We start from the raw sequence: 20,927 nt of genomic DNA, 5'->3' as shown, positions 1-20,927 counted from the left end.
CAATATAAGAGAGAGACCAAAAACTGAACTTCCCCAACATAAAACTCACGGATCCGTTGTTTAGCGATCGGACCGGGGCACCAGCCCTCCATATTCCTCGGCGGTGTGGCGAGGTCTTCAAGTCTTCACCTTTCAGTAGCTCCTTTTTCAGGTCGGTCCATTTCGATTGGGCATCAGCGTGCGTATTTTCTTTTCAATCGTCGTCCTCTTTCCTGCTCGGAGATTCGCGTGGCGATCTTCCCCGGCGGATCTGTTCCTCATTACGGTCCAGCCAGGAATTAGCTTCTTTTGGATTGTTCAAAAAGTGCGTATTTCCCAGCGCTGCCCCTCTCAGTTTGGCAGGATACAGCATTGCGGACGGGATTTGTAGATCTCAGTCTCTTTTTTATTTCAATGAACGTTGCGCGTTTTTTCTGTAGGTCAGTGGAGAAATCTGGGAAAAACGGCACCCTGGCACCATTAAAGCGGATTTCTCCCTTTTCGCGGGCTTTGTGCAGTATGGCGTCGCGGTCTCTGTAGTGTAGAAGTTTGAGAAGTACCGGTCTTGGAGGAGCCCCGGCGGGGAGGGGTCGTGTCGGCACACGATGCGCTCTCTCTATTGCGAACATTGATGTTAGTGCGTTTCTCCCAAACCGCTCAGGGAGCCAAGTTTCAAAAAAGCCCAGTGGGTTATTCTGGGAGGCCCACAATCCGCACATTATTACGTCTTGAGCGATTCTCCAGGTCTGTTTTATTCTGCAGGAATTGCATATTATGCAGGGTTTTTTCAGCGTCTCTCTGGAGCCGCTGTATCACATCTTCCACATCGCTCAGACGCGGTTCTGTCTCTGTTAGGCGCTCCGATATCTTCTGTACGTCATGCCTTAACAGATTCACGCTCGTCTGCATGGCGCCCATTTGTACGTTAAGGGTTTTCAGGGATGCGTTGCATTTTGTGACCTCACTGAAGATATCTTTCAAAGTGGGTTTACTTGTATTAATCATGGCACTCTGCCCACTGGCATTGGGGTCTCCATCTTCACCTCCTGCTGGAGTTTCATTATATGGCACTTCCTTCCCTCCCCCTGCTGTGCCTGTGAGCTGTATGCAGACTGCTGAGCCTCCCTGCTCCACCATGCCCTCCCTCTGCTGCTTAGGGTTTAATGGCTTCTCATCTCTGCCCTTCTCCTCCCTGGCATACCTTGCCAGCTTCTTGGCAACGTCTGTGCTGCTGCTGGGGGGCCGCGGTATCATTGTTCTCTGCTCCTTCCCGCTGTCGCCATTTTGATTTTGCCGGCCACCTGCTTCTCCCCCCTGCACCTTCTCCTTGCCCCGCACCATATCGTCAGCTGATGTCCGCGCTGCTGCCGCCGGTCTCCGCGGTGCCTATGCTCCGTTTGTGGCTGTTTCTGCCCAGGTAAGGACCCGATAACAGGGTGATTTATAGGATTCAGTCTGGAGCTGTGCTGCAGTGCTACTGCTCACATTGCCAGTCAGGCTCTCCTCCTCCCCTATACCTCTTTTAATGCACCCCAAGACTTTATTTGCCTTTGCCACAGCTGACTGGCATTACATGCTCCAGTTGAGTCTACAGTCCACTAGTACCCCCAGGTCTTTTTCCATATCACTTTTCCCTAGCAGTTCCCCATTTAGTGTATATTGGTGACATCCGTTTCTCCTGCCCATGTGCAGAACCTTACATTTATCAATATTGAACTTCCTTTGCCATTTTTCTATCCAAGCCCCCGGCTTACTTGGGTCCATTTGTAGCCGTATATTGTCCTCCGTTGTTTTAATTATCTTGTATAATTTCATATCCTCTGAAAATGTTGATATTATACTGTGTACTCCCTCTAGCAAGTCATTGATAAATATATTGAATAGAATGGGGCCTAATACTGAATCCTGTGGCCCCCCGCTAGCAACAGTGGTCCAATCAGAAAGCAAAGGGTGGTAATAAATGGTTCATACTCCATCTCCGAGCCACTTCTTTACCCAGATACACACGTTTTTGCCTAGTCCGAACTGCCTCATTTTATATATCAGCCTATTATGGCACAGTGTCAAATGCTTTAGAGAAATCCAGATATACGGTACTAGATGAATACTCTCTCCTAGGTCCAGCCTAGAGCTTACTTCATCATAGAAGCTGATCAAATTGGTCTGATATGATCGACCCCTCATGAACCTGCGCTCAACCCAGTCTCAATTGAGTCCTTAAATATAAGAAATAGTGGTCTATCTATCACATCACTTAGTTCCATTAGAACTTGTTCATTTTAATCCTAGGTATTCTAGAAGCTAAGTATTAATTACCCGCCAACTGGGCCATTCTGTTAGGAGGTGTTGGGACCAGTGCGTGTGTGAGGGCTCACAAGGCGACCGTGCCTTTGACAGGCTACCAGTGAAGAGGATCATCTGATCGTCTGACAAGCATGAGTATCTCCAACTACATCGTTGTCTGCCATCCATAGATAGAGGGCGCCATCGTTAGAGGCTCCTGTGTCTGTCAGAACCATTATCAGGCGCTTGGCTGAAGGACATTTGATCTCAAGGCACACATTACATATATTGTCTTTGACACCCACCGTCGCCTCTGTGTGAAGTGATTTTATGATTTTATTTAATTTGGGCACGGGCAATGGTCTTGTTTGTGTCCAGATCTAAGGGTGCCGCCTCAATCCTGCCTTTGCTGTGACGCGGCACACTACCCCCACTACTGGTGTGATGGTCTGTGGGCCACCGCATACGACAGTCGGTCACCCCTAGTATGGTTATAAGGGACAATAACAGCTCAATGATATGTTCAGGACATTCTGCAGCCACACGTTTCTCTCATGGCGTGGCTGCCCAGTCGCCGGATGTGCCACCGATAGAACCGGTATAGAACCATCTGGGACACTAATTTCCACAGCCTATGAGTTTTCACGATTTAGAGGCTGAGTTACAGCAAAATGTGGAATAATATACTGCAGGATACCATTTAGAACCTGCATGCCTCCATGCCTGCACATATCACATCTTGCATCCAAGCTAGAGGCTGCCTAACAGTGTACTAGAGCCTCAATGCCCTCTGTATCACATCTTGTATCCAAGCTAAAGGTGCCCCAAATGGGTATTAGAGCCCCTGTGCCCGCCCGTATCATATCTTGTATCCAAGCTAGAGGTGGTACAGCCAAGGTACTAGAGCATCCATGCCCTCCGTATCTCATCTTGTATCCATGCTAGAGGCAGTACAACCGGGTACTAGAGCCTCCATGCCCTCCGTATCTCATCTTGTATCCATGCTAGAGGCAGTACAACCGGGTACTAGAGCCTCCATGCCCTCCGTATCACATCTTGTATCCAAGCTAGAGGTGGTACAACAGGGTACTGGAGCCTCCATGCCCTCCGTATCTCATCTTGTATCCATGCTAGAGGCAGTACAACCGGGTACTAGAGCCTCAATGCCCTCCGTATCACATCTTGTATCCAAGCTAGAGGTGGTACAGCAAGGTACTAGAGCATCCATGCCCTCCGTATCTCATCTTGTATCCAAGCTAGAGGGGGTACAACAGGATACTAGAGCCTCCCTTCAAGGGGTCAGTTTTCACCATGAAATTACCCTTTTGCTCAGATATTGTAATCACTCACTTATATCAAAGCTACAGCCGCACAGAGAGTTTCATCCCATCCAACAACTACTAGGGGAGGGATTGTTTTTACAATGACTATATAAAAATCTGTAACCATTGAGCAGTAAATGTAAACTGTTTTATTTCAAGAATTGCATTAACTGTATGTTATTTGGGAAAAGAGTCATTTATTTCCGTGAAAATTTTAGTATATAGGTAAACCTACATTCACATGAGGAGGGGATCACTTAAAGGGGTTGTCCGGCCATAAACATCAGGTCTCATTACTTCTGTTTGCCCAATACAATGCACTTTGTAATATACATTGTGCATTGTAAATTAGGCAAACAGAAGTTATTCACTTACCTCTTGGCTGCGCCCCCCTGTGTTGCTCCTCGGTTGCCATGGTTCCTGGTTCCGACAAGTCTCTTCTCCTCTTCTTGTCGGGACGACCGGGGACGCGCCTCTCCAGCACAGCTCTGCGCAGGTACAGAAGAACTTCAGCCTGGGAAGCTGTCTGCAGGGGAGGCGTGGCTGCTGGCTCTTCAACTCCAAGGTAAGAATGAGAGGAGGGGCAGGCTCTCGTGGGGGGGGGGGAGGGAGGGAGGGGGGAGGATGGATGGATGGATGTGTGTGTGCAAGTGGCTGTCAGAAGTCCCGGGGGGGGGGCACTGTGGGGGGGGGGGGAATACTGGGGGGGGCACTGTTGAGGGGGGACTGTGGAGAATGCTGTGGTTGGGGGGAATGAGGGGGGCTACTTTGGAGGGCACTGTAGGGGTGACACTGGGGGGCATGTGTAGGGGGTACTGTAGAGGGCACTGTTTGTGGCACTGTGGGGGATCATTAGGGGGGCACTGTGGGAGAGTGCACTGTGGGGGGGTCATTGTGAGGGGGGGGGGGGAGGGGGACTATGAGGGCATGTGTGTGTGGGGAAATGTTTTGTTTCACTTTAGCAGGGTGGGGGGGCAGTAGGTAGCCTTGCAGTGGGGGGCTGCAGGAGAGTTCTCTCTCGGCTCTCCCCCGCCCCTCTGCATTCACTATACGCAGTGCTAGTGTTTACAGTCATGCCAGGATTTTATCCTGACATGAGTGTATAACGCAGTCTCCCCTGGCCACACCCCCTCTGATTATAGTATGCAGCAGGGGGCGGGGCCTGGGCGGGGAGAGACTGTAGAGCAGTTCAATAGAGGTGGGCGGGGCTAGGACGTGAGCTTTGGGAGGCCATGAAATCCTGCCTTTTCATGTCTCTTACTACCATCGGGAGCGCGCACACAGAAGAGGGAGAGCGCAGAGAGGCACCATCTTTGAAAGCTGCAGTGAAGATCAGAATCTAAGGAAAGAAACTGACATTGCAGCTGATCTGCCGGCCGGTTTGAGCCCCTGTATGCTGTCTGTTACTATCCTTGCTGAAAGGAAAGCAGCAGCATTATAAAAAATTTTACCCTGTGTGGCCGGACAACCCCTTTAAGTGATGTCCTACTGGTATGGTTATGTGATCTCCTTTGTGAAGTAGTGGCATCTACAATATTGTATTTATAACTTTAGAATGTCTCATTAAAGTGGGAAGAGAGAAGGGGAGTACTTTATGCCATGGGTAACTGGCTGCGCTTATTATTTAGGGTGACGACCCACTAGCGTTTTTTTTTTCTGCTGCAAATTTGCTCCTATTTTTTCTTCCAATTGTCAATGGGACTTCCTAATGTTAAAACCGCAACGCATCGCGACGCAACATTAGAAAGTCCCATTGACAATTGGAAGAAAAAATAGGAGCAAATTTGCAGCAGAAAAAAAACCCGCTAGTGGGTCGTCACCCTCAATGTAAATGATTGCAGATTGAAATGATAATCAGAAAGAGACAAAGATTTATGAAGATACTTGTTCCATGAAGAGACTCCAATTTATTGTGCTTTTGGCACTTTTGCAAACTCACCTAAACAAAATACAACAGTTTTCAGGTGGAATTTGTGCCACAAAAATGTTGTACATGCTTTGTGTCACATTTAAGTACGTTTTTTTAAAGGTACTTTTGGTCACTTTTTCCAACTCGTCTGAAAAAGTAATCTGGTCTAAATTGTGGCAAAAATTGAACCAACTTACTCAAAAATTTTGGTACAATTTTTTGGGGATAAACTAAGACAATAGTGGTACAAACTCTGACTAGACAGTCTTAAATTTTGACAGATTTACCATCCAGCTGTGATTAATCTGGCACATTAGTGCCCCAGTAAGTGTAACATACAGGAGTTGGAAAATTTTCAAGATTTATTAAAGATTTGCACCATTTTTGTTGACAATGATGAGGCGTTATTAACTCCTTCCCGCTCCAGGGCGTAAACTTTCGTCCTGTGGATAGCGCGAGATCATAAGCGATCTCACGCTATGTGGCAGCGGGAGCCGGCTGTCACTGATAGCCAGCCTCTCACTACAACAACAGGGGTGCATCGGAGATGCGCTCCCCGCTGTTAACCCCTTCCCTGCCGCAATCTATGAAGATATAATCACAGAGAGCCGGGCTGGTTGCCATGGCAACAAGATGCCAGATACCGCCATCCTGTATTGCCAGCGCCTGTGATCGCTGTAATTCCTTATCATAGCGATCATAACTGCTGTGCTGCAAGTCCCCCATAGGGACACAAATAGTGTTAAAAAAAAAAGACAATAAAAATGTACAAAATGTGCTTTTTCTCATAAAAAAGGTAAAAAAAAAATGAAAATCCCACATATTTGGTATCATCGCGTCCGTAACGACATGTACAATAAGTTGCACATGCTTATTTTATTCTGCACGCAATAAAGCATAAAAAAACCACTAAAAAACTGAGGCAAAATGCTAAGTTTTAGCGTTTTGCCTCCCTAAAAACACAATAAAAGTAATCAAAAGAGCCATATGTACCCCAAAATGGTGCCAATAAAAACTACAACTCGTCTCGCAAAAAATAAGCCCTCACAGAGCTTCGTACATAGAAAAATAAAAAGTTACAGGACTTTGAATGCAGTAATTTAGAAAAAAAAAAGCTTTTGAAAAATAGAGATGAAAAGCCGACAAAAATCGTTGCGTCCTTAATAGAGATGAGCGAACGTGTCCGTTACGGACACCCGCTTTGCCGAACACTGCAGTGTTCGCGCGTAAGTGTCCGGGTGCCGCCGGGGGGCGGGGAGATGCGCGGCGGCGCGGGCGGCAGTAGCGGGGAACAGGGGGGAGCCCTCTCCCTCTCCCCCCCACTCCCCGCCGCACCCCCCCGCGCTGCCACGGCGGCCCCCGAACTTTTTCGCCCGAACACTGAAGTGTTCGCAAGGTTCGGTGTTCGGGCGAAAAAGGGGCGGGGCCGAACGTGTTCGCTCATCTCTAGTCCTTAAGCCCAAAATAGGCCATGTCCTTAAGGGGTTAAAGAGAAGAAGTAAGCTAACAGGACTAGTTAGTTGCTCCAGAAATATTATTTCACATATAGCATTTTGTTAAATTTGGTGGCGCTAATTTATAAATTCCAGACCCCTATAACACTGATAAATCTTCCTAATTTGGTCCTGTGTACAAAAACATTTTCACATAATTGGCCATGGTGTCGACAGCATTGTTTTCCACTTCTCCAGTACTATAGAGTATTAAAAATCTGAATTTTATTGCCTTTAGCTATATTGGCACACTAGCTGATATACCCGGCTTCGCCTGAGTTAATTTGGTACTGGTGTTTATCTGGTGTTCACACGGAAAATCTTATGAAGTCGTGGTTACTTTAGAGATACCGGAAAAACATATGTTCACCATTTTGCATAGTTCTCTGTGTTACCCAGGAAACACCACGGGGAGGTAACCATGCGACATTTCCTTTATATAAAATGACATCAGGAAGTGAGAGAATTAGATTCCATATGTAAAATTTGGACACTAATTCTTTTGCACTTAGAATTGAATAATCGCTTTGGGACCCATTAACTTTTCATATTTATGACATAACCAATGCCCGTGCCAAATTTCAAGTTTCTATGACATCGGGAAGAGAGAGAATTAGATTTTGTACGTAAAATGTGGACGCTAATTCTTTTGCGCTTAGAATTGAACAATCGAGGTTGCCAAATTTCACGTTTCTATGACACCGGAAAGTGAGAAAAATACATCCCGCACGTAAAATTTGGATGCTAATTCTTTTTCGCATAGAATTGAATAATCGAGTTGGGACCCATTAGCTTTTCCTATTTATGACATAATCAATGCTCTTGCCAAATTTCACGTTTCTATGACACCGGAAAGTGAGAAAAATACATCCCGCACGTAAAATTTGGATGCTAATTCTTTTTCGCATAGAATTGAATAATCGAGTTGGGACCCATTAGCTTTTCCTATTTATGACATAATCAATGCTCTTGCCAAATTTCACGTTTCTATGACACCGGAAAGTGAGAAAAATACATCCCGCACGTAAAATTTGGATGCTAATTCTTTTTCGCATAGAATTGAATAATCGAGTTGGGACCCATTACCTTTTCCTATTTATGACATAATCAATGCCCGTGCCAAATTTCAAGTTTCTATGACATCGGGAAGAGAAAGAATTAGATTTCGTACGTAAAATGTGGACGCTAATTCTTTTGTGCTTAGAATTGAACAATCAAGGTATGACCCATTAATTTTTCCTATTTATGACATAATCAATGCCTGTTCCAAATTTCATGTTTCTATGACACCAAGAAGTGAGAGAATTAGATTCCGTACGTAAAATTTGGACGCTAGTTCTTTTGCGCTAGAATTGAATAATCGAGTTGGGACCCATTAACTTTTCCTATTTATGACATATTCAATGCTTATGGCAAATTTCATGTTTCTATGACATTGGGAAGTGAGAGATTTCGATTATGTACGTAAAATTTCGACGCTAATTCTTTTCCGCTAGAATTAAATAATCGAGTTGGGACCCATTAACTTTTCCTATTTTTGACATAATCAATGCTCCAGCCAAATTTCACGTTTCTATGACACCGGAAAGTGAGAAAATTACATTCTGTACGTAAAATTTGGACGCTAATTCTTTTGCGCATAGAATTGAATAATCGAGTTGGGACCCAGTAGCTTTTCCTGTTTATGACATAATCAATGCTCGTGCCAAATTTCACGTTTCTATGACACCGGAAAGTGAGAAAATTACATTCTGTACGTAAAATTTGGACGCTAATTCTTTTGCGCATAGAATTGAATAATCGAGTTGGGACCCATTAGCTTTTCCTATTTATGACATAATCAATGCTCGTGCTGAAATTCCCGTTTCTATGACAGCGGAAAGTGAGAAAATTAGATTCCGTACGTAAAATTTGGACGCTAATTTTTTGCGCATAGAATTGAATAATGGAGTTGGGACCCATTAGCTTTTACTGTTTATGACATATTCAATGCTCGTGCCAAATTTCCTGTTTCTATGACACCGGAAAGTGAAAAAATTACATTCCGCACGTAAAATTTCGACACCAATTCTTTTGCACTAGAATTGAATAATGGAGTTGGGACCTATTAACATTTCCTATTTATGACATAATCAATGCTCGTGCCAAATTTCCCGTTGCTATGACACCAGAAAGTGAGAAAATTACATTCCGCACGTAAAATTTCGACGCCAATTCTTTTGCGCTAGAATTGAATAATCGAGTTGGGACCCATTCGCTTTTCCTATTTATGACATAATCAATGCTCGTGCCAAATTTCCCGTTTCTATGACACCGGATTGTGAGAAAATTAGATTCCGTACGTAAAATTTGGACGCTAATTCTTTTGCGCATAGAATTGAATAATGGACTTGGGACCCATTCGCTTTTCCTATTTATGACATAATCAATGCTCGTGCCAAATTTCACGTTTCTATGACACCGGAAAGTGAGAAAATTACATCCCGCACGTAAAATTTGGACGCTAATTCTTTTGCGCATAGAATTGAATAATCGAGTTGGGATCCATTAGCTTTTCCTTTTTATGACATAATCAATGCTCGTGCCAAATTTCACGTTTCTATGACATTGGGAAGTGAGAGATTTAGATTATGTACGTAAAATTTTGACGCCAATTCTTTTGCGCATAGAATTCAATAATCGAGTTGGGACCCAATTTCTTTTCCTATTTTGGAGATAATCTATGCTTGCGCCAAATTTCATGTTTCTACGACATCGGGAAGTTGGAGAACTTTTGGCGAGTCACTCAGTGAGTCAGTCAGTCAGTCAGTGAGGGCTTTCAGCTTTATATATATAGATAGATTATGGGAGGCCCATTGTTTGTTGTATCCAGGAAGAATAAAAGAAGAACATTCAGACACGCCCTCCATATAACCTCTTTACATCTAGGTTTTGCATTACATTTTACTTCATAGGCATCATCTAATTAAAATAAAAAATTGATTTACTATGCTTGATAAAGGCGTTTGTGAACGCCGAAACGCGTTGCGCATGGTTATTGGACATTTTATTTGTATGTCTTTGTGAAAAGAGAGGTAAATCACCTCTGGCTTTGATTTATGCAATAAAAATTCAATTTTTGGGATTTGGGTCATCTGGAGGTTTTTGGAAAACAAGGCAACTCCTAAGAAGCACAGAAAAAGTTTTTCATTTTTTCGTTCACCCGGCCTATGTAAAAGGAGTGGGATATTGCTTGATCTGCAGCTCTCCAGGTAACTGGATATCGGGGGAACCTTGGAAAAGATACCAATATACATCTACTTAGATTGATGGTGCAAGCGGGTCACCACTAGGTGGCACGCCTAGCTCCGGGTGAGTTGAACTATATATATATTTTTTTAAATATTCTAGTCGGCGTACAAGGAGCTCTCCTGGATATGTGTTTCTAATTCCATGGAGGTATGTTTCTTCTCTGCAGTCAATAGCTATAGACACAATCAAGGAAGAACGATGAACTGCTATTGGTAAATTAATGTTTAATTTTTGTCTTCTTCAGCGCTCCTTATAAGTGGGAGCTGGAATGTTGTGTCTTAATGTAACATAAACTAATCTATATAATCTATAGGTATATATGTTTTCTGTTATTGTTAGCCACTCCCTCCACCCCCCACCTGCCCTCACAAAAAAAGAGAAGAGGAAAATGAAAAAAGCTGTACTACACAGTTATAAAGTCTTGCTTTTGTGTGAAAAGGCCATTCCTCAATGAGGGGAGCCAGAGTGGCCAGGCCTCCAGTAGACCCTTCCACCGCAGCTGGAATCAATCTTTTTTCCACCCCTCGAATTTCACGCAGAGAGTTCACATTACCCTAATTTTCCCACCGTGGTGCAGAAGTTAAAGACAACAAAAACCACCTTTCTCCACCAACAATGCTAGAAAAGGCTGCTCCAACCTAGTCACCATTGTCAGTGCTGTTGTAGGCACCTACATGGCCAAGATCATCATCTCTCAGTTTACATCTGGCATGAGCGCCTTTGCCAATATCTTGGCCTTGTTAGATCAATGTCAAGCTCTCCAAAATTCCCCAAAGAAATCCCCTGTTCATCCATCACAAAACCTACTAGGAGATTGAGCAGGAGGGATACGGTTCATTTTACTGAGTTCTGAGATTCCCAGCATGGCCTTGACTGGGTGAAGACACCACAGTGGGTCATTCTGATCGGAGTCTGCAAGTGTCATGGCTACGTGCCTATTGTCAATACTAGAGATGACAGAGGGTACTACTGTCCCTGCCATGGCTTGCACTATGATGCCCACAATAGACTTAGGAAGTGCACCACGCTACTGAACCTCAAGATACTACGAGTTCCTATCTGACAACATTGTAGTGGTTGGTTGAACTTTTAGTTCCCTTCACACTCCTGAATGTGATGTTGTCTGTTCTTGCTTATATAATATTAGCCTAGTGTCTGACATTTTAATAAACCATCAAGCTTAAAAAAATCTACTTCCTCAGAACTTTATACAGAGCTTTATTTTACATTTTATGTCTAAAGAGCAGCTAAAGTAATCGGGGTTGTCCAGCATGTTTTTGTTTTTTTTGATTGTTGATGACCTATCCACAGAATATTCTACACTAGACACTTTTTTAAACATTTTTTACTAACTTATTCAATTTATATGTATTTTTCTTTTCCAGATGGGGTAAACAGAATAATCCTGTTTTTCCTCTGTTATTCGTTTCTCCATTAGTTTTGATAAGCGTGCTCCGGTGGCTGCTCGTAGGGTGACTAATGGTGACTTTCCATTCATATTGAGTCTTGTGGGGTTGTTTAATCTCCTGCTAATGTTCTTATTACATATTTTATTTTATCTGTCATACAATTTTGTGTTTTAATCATTTCAACCTGTGTATTTGTGTATTCATTTATGCCCACTATAAGGCCACTCTTACACACGTGCCCTTTTAACCCCTGCTTGGCTGAGAGCTTCCCACCACATTTGTGTTTACTTCGCCTCTTGCCCTGCTCTGGGTAGTTTTGGGAGCCGGCTGGTAACAGCAGCTGAGTGGCTCAAACCCTTGACCAATGAAACCTTGTTGCTCAGCAGATGTTCACTTCTGCCTGGCAGCATCTGTGTCATATTACCTCCCCCTGCATATGGAAAGAAAATTGCAAGTGCAGCTTAGCTGTTGAGGTGGCCTCAGCTGTGGACCTCAGTGGTGGCCTGTTAACTGTGACATGGTAGGTTTCAGTGTCACATGTCATAACAAGTATGCTGGAGCCCAAGTAAAGGTAAGTATATGCACTAAGTACCCTGACGGTACATGGGCGTGGGATGTTGTATGTACATTTGTCTATAGCTTACATTATTTAGGATGTTGATGGACTAAGACTTCTAGCAGCTTCTTTTTTTCTATATTTGCAGTTCTGCTCAGAGTTAAACCAACCATCGCTACCCAACATCCGCAAGTGGAAAGGTGTCCGCGGATCGTGGAAGTGCGTGGTCTGTGAGAAGCCATCCCCCAGCCCCAGCGAGGTATGCAGCGTTCTTATATCTGCTTCCACTGCTGTTTCTCGATTCAAGGAGATTTCCTCTGATACACGGGAGTCGGGAGTTGGCTCTTTGTTTGTTTTGGCAATCAGCGCTCCAGTGTTATTATTCTCATAATTTCTTGGCACAGGATAGTTATCCGGCTGTTCTCTTCGCAGTCCTGTAAAACTGAGCCAGCTTAGGTTGGAAGTAGTGTAATTATTTGCGTGCATCCATGCTTGGGATTATGTTTGGGTTCTTTAATTAAAGGAGTCCTCCACCCATGTTTTTACATCAGATTCCCAACCTGATAGAAAGACGTTATATGTTTTCTAAATGTTTATGATCCCATTGTAAAAACTATGACCGTTCAAAAAAAAAAATCCAGCTCTACATCAGCCATATAGCTATTAGTATGGACGGTGGATGTGGTCATCTTATAATGGCACTCCTATTAAATATCGTTTGGAACTCATTTTTGTGACATTACTACAATAAGGTCCAAAATACCTGATTTGGTAACTCTACAGACGACCTGTTAGTGGTTTTATAACTGCACTGGAACTGCCATTCGGAGGTTTCAGCACAAAATACCCCCCGACAGATGCGAAAGCACCTGAAGGCCTCCTTCATACTTGGTGGTAAGTGTGCAGCCAAAACTTTGTTCTCTACTGGTCTTGCATGTAAGAGTTTGCTGGTAACTACACCAGTCTGCTCCTTTAGGACTCATGTCCACGGGCAAAAGAAGAATTAAAATCCGCAGCAGATTTTAACTCTTCTCCTGCCCGCGGATCCGCGCCCCATAGGGATGCATTGACCACCCGCGGGTAGATAAATACCCGCGGATGGTCAATAAAAGTGATTTAAAAAAAAATGGAGCATGAAAAAATCTGGACCATGCTCCATTTTTGTGCGGGTCTCCCGCGGGGACGGCTCCCGCGGGCTTCTATTGAAGCCTATGGAAGCCGTCCGGATCCGCGGGAGACCTAAAATAGGAATTTAAAAGAATGTACTCATCCGGAGCGGGCGGGGAAGGTCTTCTCTTCCTCACGGCCGGATCTTTCTTGCTTCGGCTCGGCGGATGTGCCCGGCGCATGCGCGCGGCACGTCGGCGACGTGCCGCCGGCGTGACGAGTTCATCCGCCGGCCGAAAAAGAAGATCCGGCCGTGAGGAAGAGAAGACTTTCCCCGCCCGCTACGGATGACTAAATTCTTTTAAATTCCTATTTTCAGCGCTCATGTCCGCGGGGCAGGAGGGACCCGCTGCAGATTCTCCATGGAGAATCCGTAGCGGGCCTGATTTTCCCCGTGGACATGAGGCCTTAGGCCTTGATGACACAGCACACATGTAGTAAACTTTTATATGAGCTTTTTTAAACCAAAACTAGAATTGAATCCAAAAGGCTGGTTTCACGCAAATGTATTACGACCACATTTATAGGTCCTTCATGCAGGCAAGTGTCCCTGTCCGACCGGGGCTGTAGATGCATAAATGTGGCCATAGTGCGCATGTGTGAAAACTGAGAAAAAGAGAAGAGTAAGTTGTTCATTTATGCTTTACTTCTGTAGGATCCATGCTGAGTTTTTGCTTAAAAAGATACAAATTAGGAAGATGGAACAATACCTCTGCAGCGCCACCTAATGGATGGCAGCATTCCTGCAAATCAATGTCCGTCCCTTTATACAGGTCTTTGTAACAATGTTTGGGAATTGTAAACTAAGCCAGAATCCTTAGGCTGGGTTCACACAGGGTGGATTTGCCGCAGCAGATCCGCCCGCGGCCGCTAATCTCGGGATTAGCCAGCCATGTGGATGAGATTTCTCAGAAATCTCATCCACACGGGACGGCTAATCCGCTGCGGTAAATTGCGATTTTGCGCGATCACGATTTTAACATTACAAGTCCCATAGACCCCTGCAGAAAAAAAATGCTGCGAATTTCGCAGGGAAAAAAAAACGCCAGTGGGTGGGCGCCCTTATATGTGCATAAAAATGTTCACCCGTCTGCAGCTCATCTCCAGTGTAGTGCTGATGGATACAATCTGTATGGGGATGCACCGTAGTATTAATGATTGCTCATCCCTATACTAGAGAGCATCTGTTGCATGCAAACAGCAGTTACAAAGACGGAGCGACATGTTATATTGTCGCACAATTAACAGCTACGTTTGCCGGCTTTATGCCTTTAGCCTAACATGTAGCAAAGCTTGTGTGCATACCGCTACAGAGCCAACAGAGGTGGGAACGGTGCTGGGACAACAGGGAGACGAGAACATTAGAGAAAAGCGAGCACCAAAATGCTCGGATGCTCGTTACTCGAGACGAACTTTTCGCGATGCTCGAGGGTTCGTTTCGAGTAACGAACCCCATTGAAGTCAATGGGCGACCCGAGCATTTTTGTATATCGCCGATGCTCGCTAAGGTTTCCATTTGTGAAAATCTGGGAAATTCAAGAAAGTGATGGGAACGACACAGCAACGGATAGGGCAGGCGAGGGGCTACATGTTGGGCTGCATCTCAAGTTCCCAGGTCCCACTATTAAGCCACAATAGCGGCAAGAGTGGGCCCCCCCCCCCCCTCCCAACAACTTTTACTTCTGAAAAGCCCTCATTAGCAATGCATACCTTAGCTAAGCACCACACTACCTCCAACAAAGCACAATCACTGCCTGCATGACACTCCGCTGCCACTTCTCCTGGGTTACATGCTGCCCAAACCCCCCCCCCCACGACCCAGTGTCCACAGCGCACACCAAACTGTCCCTGCCCAGCCTTCAGCTGCCCTCATGCCACGCCACCCTCATGTCCATTTATAAGTGCGTCTGCCAGAGGAAAAGCAGGCACACACTGCAGAGGGTTGGCACGGCTAGGCAGCGACCCTCTTTAAAAGGGGCAGGACGATAGCCCACAATGCTGTACAGAAGCAATGAGAAATCCAATCCTGTGCCACCTCCATCTGGAGCTGCACACGTGGGCATAATGGGGAATCTATGTGCCACACACTATTCATTCTGTCAAGGTGTCTGCATGCCCCAGTCAGACCGCGGTTTTTTATAAATAGTCACAGGCAGGTACAACTCCGCAATGGGAATTCCGTGTGCACCCACAGCATGGGTGGCTCCCTGGAACCCACCGGCTGTACATAAATATATCCCATAGCATTGCCCATCACAGCTGAGGTAATGTCATGTTTAATGCAGGTGGGCTTCGGCCCACACTGCATGCCCCAGTCAGACTGGGGTTCTTTAGAAGTGGACACATGTAGTTACAACTCCCTGTGGACCCACAGCATGGGTGGCTCCCTGGAACCCATCGGCGGTACATAAATATATCCCATTGCAGTGCCCAACACAGCTGATGTTACGGCAGCTGTAATGCAGGTGGGCAAAAAATTAATTGGATTACACTGTAGGAGAGGGCCCCCAAAAATTGGTGTACCAACAGTACTAATGTACCTGAGAAAAATTGCCCATGCCCAACCAAGAGGGCGGGTGAAACCCATTAATCGCTTTGGTTAATGTGGCTTAATTTGTAACTAGGCCTGGAGGCAGCCCAGTTAAAATAAAAATTGGTTCAGGTGCAAGTTTCAACGCTTTAATGAGCATTGAAACGTATAAAAATTATTTAGAAAAATTATATGACTGAGCCTTGTGGGCCTAAGAAAAATTGCCCGTTCGGCGTGATTACGTGAGGTTTCAGGAGGAGGAGCAGGAGGAGGAGGATGAATATAATACACAGATTGATGAAGCAAAAAGGTCCCCGTTTTTGATGGGGATACAGAACGATGCTTCCATCCGCGGGTGCAGCCTACGTATTGCTTTGGTATCGCTGCTGTCCGCTGGTGGAGAAGAGAAGTCTGGGGAAATCCAGGCTTTGTTCATCTTGATGAGTGTTAGCCTGTCGGCACTGTCGGTTGACAGGCGGGTACGCTTATTCGTGATGATTCCCCCAGCCACACTAAACACTCTCTCTGACAATACGCTAGCCGCAGGACAAGCAAGCACCTCCAGGGCATACAGCGCGAGTTCAGGCCACGTGTCCAGCTTCGACACCCAGTAGTTGTAGGGGGCAGAGGCGTCACGGAGGACGGTCGTGCGATCGGCTACGTACTCCCTCACCATCCTTTTACAGTGCTCCCGCCGACTCAGCCTTGACTGGGGAGCGGTGACACAGTCTTGCTGGGGAGCCATAAAGCTGTCAAGGGCCTTAGAGAGTGTTGCCCTGCCTGTGCTGTACATGCTGCCTGATCTCCACGCCTCCACTGCTACCTGGCCCTCGGAACTGCGCCTTCAGCCACTAGCGCTGTCGTATGGGAATTTTACCATCAGTTTGTCCGCCAGGGTCCTGTGGTATAGCATCACTCTCGAACCCCTTTCCTCTTCGGGTATGAGAGTGGAAAGGTTCTCCTTATACCGTGGGTCAAGCAGTGTGTACACCCAGTAATCCGTAGTGGCCAGAATGCGTGTAACGCGAGGGTCACGAGAAAGGCATCCTAACATGAAGTCAGCCATGTGTGCCAGGGTACCTGTACGCAACACATGGCTGTCCTCACTAGGAAGATCACTTTCAGGATCCTCCTCCTCCTCCTCAGGCCATACACGCTGAAAGGATGACAGGCAAGCAGCATGTGTACCCTCAGCAGTGGGCCAAGCTGTCTCTTCCCCCTCCTCCTCATCTTCCTCCTCCCCCTCCTCCTCATCTTCCTCCTCCTCCTCCTCCTCCTCACCGCGCTGAGATATAGACAGGAGGGTGCTCTGACTATCCAGCGACATACTGTCTTCCCCCGGCTCTGTTTCCGAGTGCAAAGCGTCTGCCTTTATGCTTTGCAGGGAACTTCTCAAGAAGCATAGCAGAGGAATGGTGACGCTAATGATTGCAGCATCGCCGCTCACCACCTGCGTAGACTCCTCAAACTTTCCAAGGACCTAGCAGATGTCTGCCAACCAGGCCCACTCTTCTGAAAAGAATTGAGGAGGCTGACTCCCACTGCGCCGCCCATGTTGGAGTTGGTATTCCACTATAGCTCTACGCTGCTCATAGAGCCTGGCCAACATGTGGAGCGTAGAGTTCCACCGTGTGGGCACGTCGCACAGCAGTCGGTGCACTGGCAGATTAAACCGATGTTGCAGGGTGCGCAGGGTGGCAGCGTCCGTGTGGGACTTGCGGAAATGTGCGCAGAGCCGGCGCACCTTTCCGAGCAGGTCTGACAAGTGTGGGTAGCTTTTCAGAAAGCGCTGAACCACCAAATTAAAGACGTGGGCCAGGCATGGCACATGTGTGAGGCTGCCGAGCTGCAGAGCCGCCACCAGGTTACGGCCGTTGCCACACACGACCATGCCCGGTTGGAGGCTCAGCGGCGCAAGCCAGCGGTTGGTCTGCTCTGTCAGACCCTGCAGCAGTTCGTGGGCCGTGTGCCTCTTATCTCCTAAGCTGAGTAGTTTCAGCACGGCCTGCTGATGCTTGCCCACCGCTGTGCTGCCACGCGACACCGACTGCTGGCGACGTGCTGCTGCTGCTGACACATCTTGATTGCGAGACAGAGGTTGCGTTGGAGGAGGAGGAGGAGGAGGGTGCTTTAGTGGAGGAAGCATACACCGCCGCAGATACCACCACCGAGCTGGGGCCCGCAATTCTGGGGGTGGGTAGGACGTGAGCGGTCCCAGGCTCTGACTCTGTCCCAGCCTCCACTAAATTCACCCAATGTGCCATCAGGGAGATGTAGTGGTCCTGCCCGCCTGTGCTTGTCCACGTGTCCGTTGTTAAGTGGACATTGGCAGTAACCGCGTTGGTGAGGGCGCATACAATGTTGCGGGAGACGTGGTCGTGCAGGGCTGGGACGGCACATCGGGAAAAGTAGTGGCGACTGGGAACTGAGTAGCGCGGGGCCGCCGCCACCATCATACTTTTGAAGGACTCCGTTTCCACAACCCCATACGGCAGCATCTCCAGGCTGATAAATTTGGCTATGTGCACGTTTAACGCTTGAGCGTGCGGGTGCGTGGCGGCGTACTTACGCTTGCGCTCAAACACTTGCGCTAGCGACGGCTGGACGCTGCACTGACAGACATTGCTGGATGGGGCGAGGACAGCGGAGGTGAGGGTGTGGGTGCAGGCCAGGAGACGGTAGTGCCTGTGTCCTCAGAGCGGGGTTGGATCTCAGTGGCAGGTTGGGGCACTGGGGGAGAGGCAGCGGTGCAAACCGGAGGCGGTGAACGGCCTTCGTCCCACCTTGTGGGGTGCTTGGCCATCATATGTCTGCGCATGCTGGTGGTGGTGGCTCCCCGGCTGATCTTGGCGCGACAAAGGTTGCACACCACTGTTCGTCGGTCGTCTGCACTCTCAGTGAAAAACTGCCAGACCTTTGAGCACCTCGGCCTCTGCAGGGTGGCATGGCGCGAGGGGGCGCTTTGGGAAACAGTTGGTGGATTATTCGGTCTGGCCCTGCCTCTACCCCTGGCCACCGCACTGCCTCTTCCAACCTGCCCTGCTGCTGCCCTTGCCTCCCCCTCTGAAGACCTGTCCTCAGTAGGCGTAGCAAACCAGGTGGGGTCAGTCACCTCATTGTCCTGCTGCTCTTCCTCTGAATCCTCTGTGCGCTCCTCCCTCGGACTTACTGCCCTTACTACTACCTCACAGATAGACAACTGTGTCTCATCGTCATCGGCCTCCTCACCCACTGAAAGGTCTTGAGACAGTTGCCGGAAGTCCCCAGCCTCATCCCCCGGACCCCGGGAACTTTCCAATGGTTGGGCATCAGTCACGATAAACTCCTCTGGTGGGAGAGGAACCACTGCTGCCCAATCTAAGCAGGGGCCCGGGAACAGTTCCTGGGAGTCTGCCCGCTCCTCAGAATGTGTCATTTTCATGGAGTGAGGAGGCTGGGAGGAAGGAGGAGCAGCAGCCAGAGGATTCAGAGTTGCAGCAGTGGACGGCGCAGAACTCTGGGTGGTCGATAGATTGCTGGAAGCACTTTCTGCCATCCACGACAGGACCTGCTCACACTGCTCATTTTCTAATAAAGGTCTACCGCGTGGACCCATTAATTGTGAGATGAATGTGGGGATGCCAGAAACGTGCCTCTCTCCTAATCCCGCAGCAGTCGGCTGCGATACACCTGGATCAGGAGCTCGGCCTGTGCCCACACCCGGACTTGGGCCTCCGCGTCCTCGTCCTCGCCCACGTCCTCTAGGCCTACCCCTACCCCACAGCATGGTGTATTACCAGTAATGCAGAAACAGAACGCTGTAATTAAATGTGCCGCTTATTGGCCTGTGGTTGGAGGCTGACTTCGCTTACGGAACGCCAGGAAATAATTTGGCGCAAGCCTGCTGTAACACTTAGCTGGCTGCGTATGATTTTGTAGAACTACTACACCCAGCACACACAGACCCAGAACACTGAGCACAGTGACAGGCAGGCCAAATAGTTTTTTTCCCACAAATTTTTTAGCAAAGGCCCACTGCCTATATTCAATCAATAATATTAATACGTCTTCTGTCCCTGGAGTATTACTGCAGGGCGCAATGCTCTGCACGGCCGATATACCAAAAAAAAAAAATGTGCAACACTGCTAAAAGCAGCCTCCACAGTACTGCACACGGTCAGATGTGGCCCTAAGAAGGACCGTTGGGGTTCTTGAAGCCTACAATCACTCCTAACACTCTCCCTATAGCAGCTCCAGCATCAGCAGCACTTTCCCTCCTCTATGTCAGAATGCATCTGTGGCGAGCCGCGGGAGGGGCCGATTTATATACTCGGGTGACACCTGATCTCGCCAGCCACTCACTGCAGGGGGGTGGTATAGGGCTTGAACGTCGCAGGGGGAAGTTGTAATGCCTTCTCTGTCTTTCAATTGGCCAGACAAGCGCGCTAACGTCTCAGAGATGAAAGTGAAAGTAACCCGAACATTGCGTGGTACTCGTCACGAGTAACGAGCATCTCGAACACGCTAATACTCGAACGAGTATCAAGCTCGGACGAGTACGTTCGCTCATCTCTAGAGAACATACATATGTGCAGCGATTGACATCCCAATTTTTCGGGTTTTGAGGGTACATTGAGTCACATGCCAGGATTACATCTAATAGATGGTACATTGTCTACATTAAAAGCCTATTAGACGGCCTCATATGTCGTAGATGTCCTTGGCTGCAGTATTTCTTAATTCTTTGTCCGCTCAGCACATTAAATCTGCCCCATTTATTCCTTTCATCAGCACTGTGGGCCAATGGAATGATCAAATAAAAAGCTTTTACTTGCGATGAATGGCATATAACCTGCATGGGAAGACAATGCCGAACAAGGCTATTTCAAGCCGCCATCATTTATGAGATGGAATCTATGCATTGTTGATGAATGCACTAACTTGGCAGGAAGTTTGCTTGTCATTAATACCTCTTTAATAGAATATTATCGATTAAGCAACTATATTGT

At 47.1% G+C, this 20,927-nt stretch overlaps 1 protein-coding gene and 1 pseudogene across 1 annotated transcript in view; both read left to right on the top strand.

The window, feature by feature from the left end:
- Nucleotides 1–20,927, top strand: part of EEPD1 (endonuclease/exonuclease/phosphatase family domain containing 1) — a 179,575-nt gene that overhangs the window by 121,535 nt on the left and 37,113 nt on the right. Inside the window, exon 3 of the mRNA XM_066585616.1 lies at nt 12,391–12,501. Within this exon, the coding sequence (XP_066441713.1) occupies nt 12,391–12,501 (111 nt within the window). The remainder of the gene's footprint in view (nt 1–12,390; nt 12,502–20,927) is intronic.
- On the top strand, nt 10,666–12,376 carry LOC136586818 (cytochrome b-c1 complex subunit Rieske, mitochondrial pseudogene; annotated as a pseudogene).

This window comes from Eleutherodactylus coqui, chromosome 12 (genome assembly GCF_035609145.1).
Source record: "Eleutherodactylus coqui strain aEleCoq1 chromosome 12, aEleCoq1.hap1, whole genome shotgun sequence".
In the NCBI taxonomy this organism is placed as follows: domain Eukaryota; kingdom Metazoa; phylum Chordata; class Amphibia; order Anura; family Eleutherodactylidae; genus Eleutherodactylus; species Eleutherodactylus coqui.
This window is presented reverse-complemented; position numbering and strand designations above follow the sequence as displayed.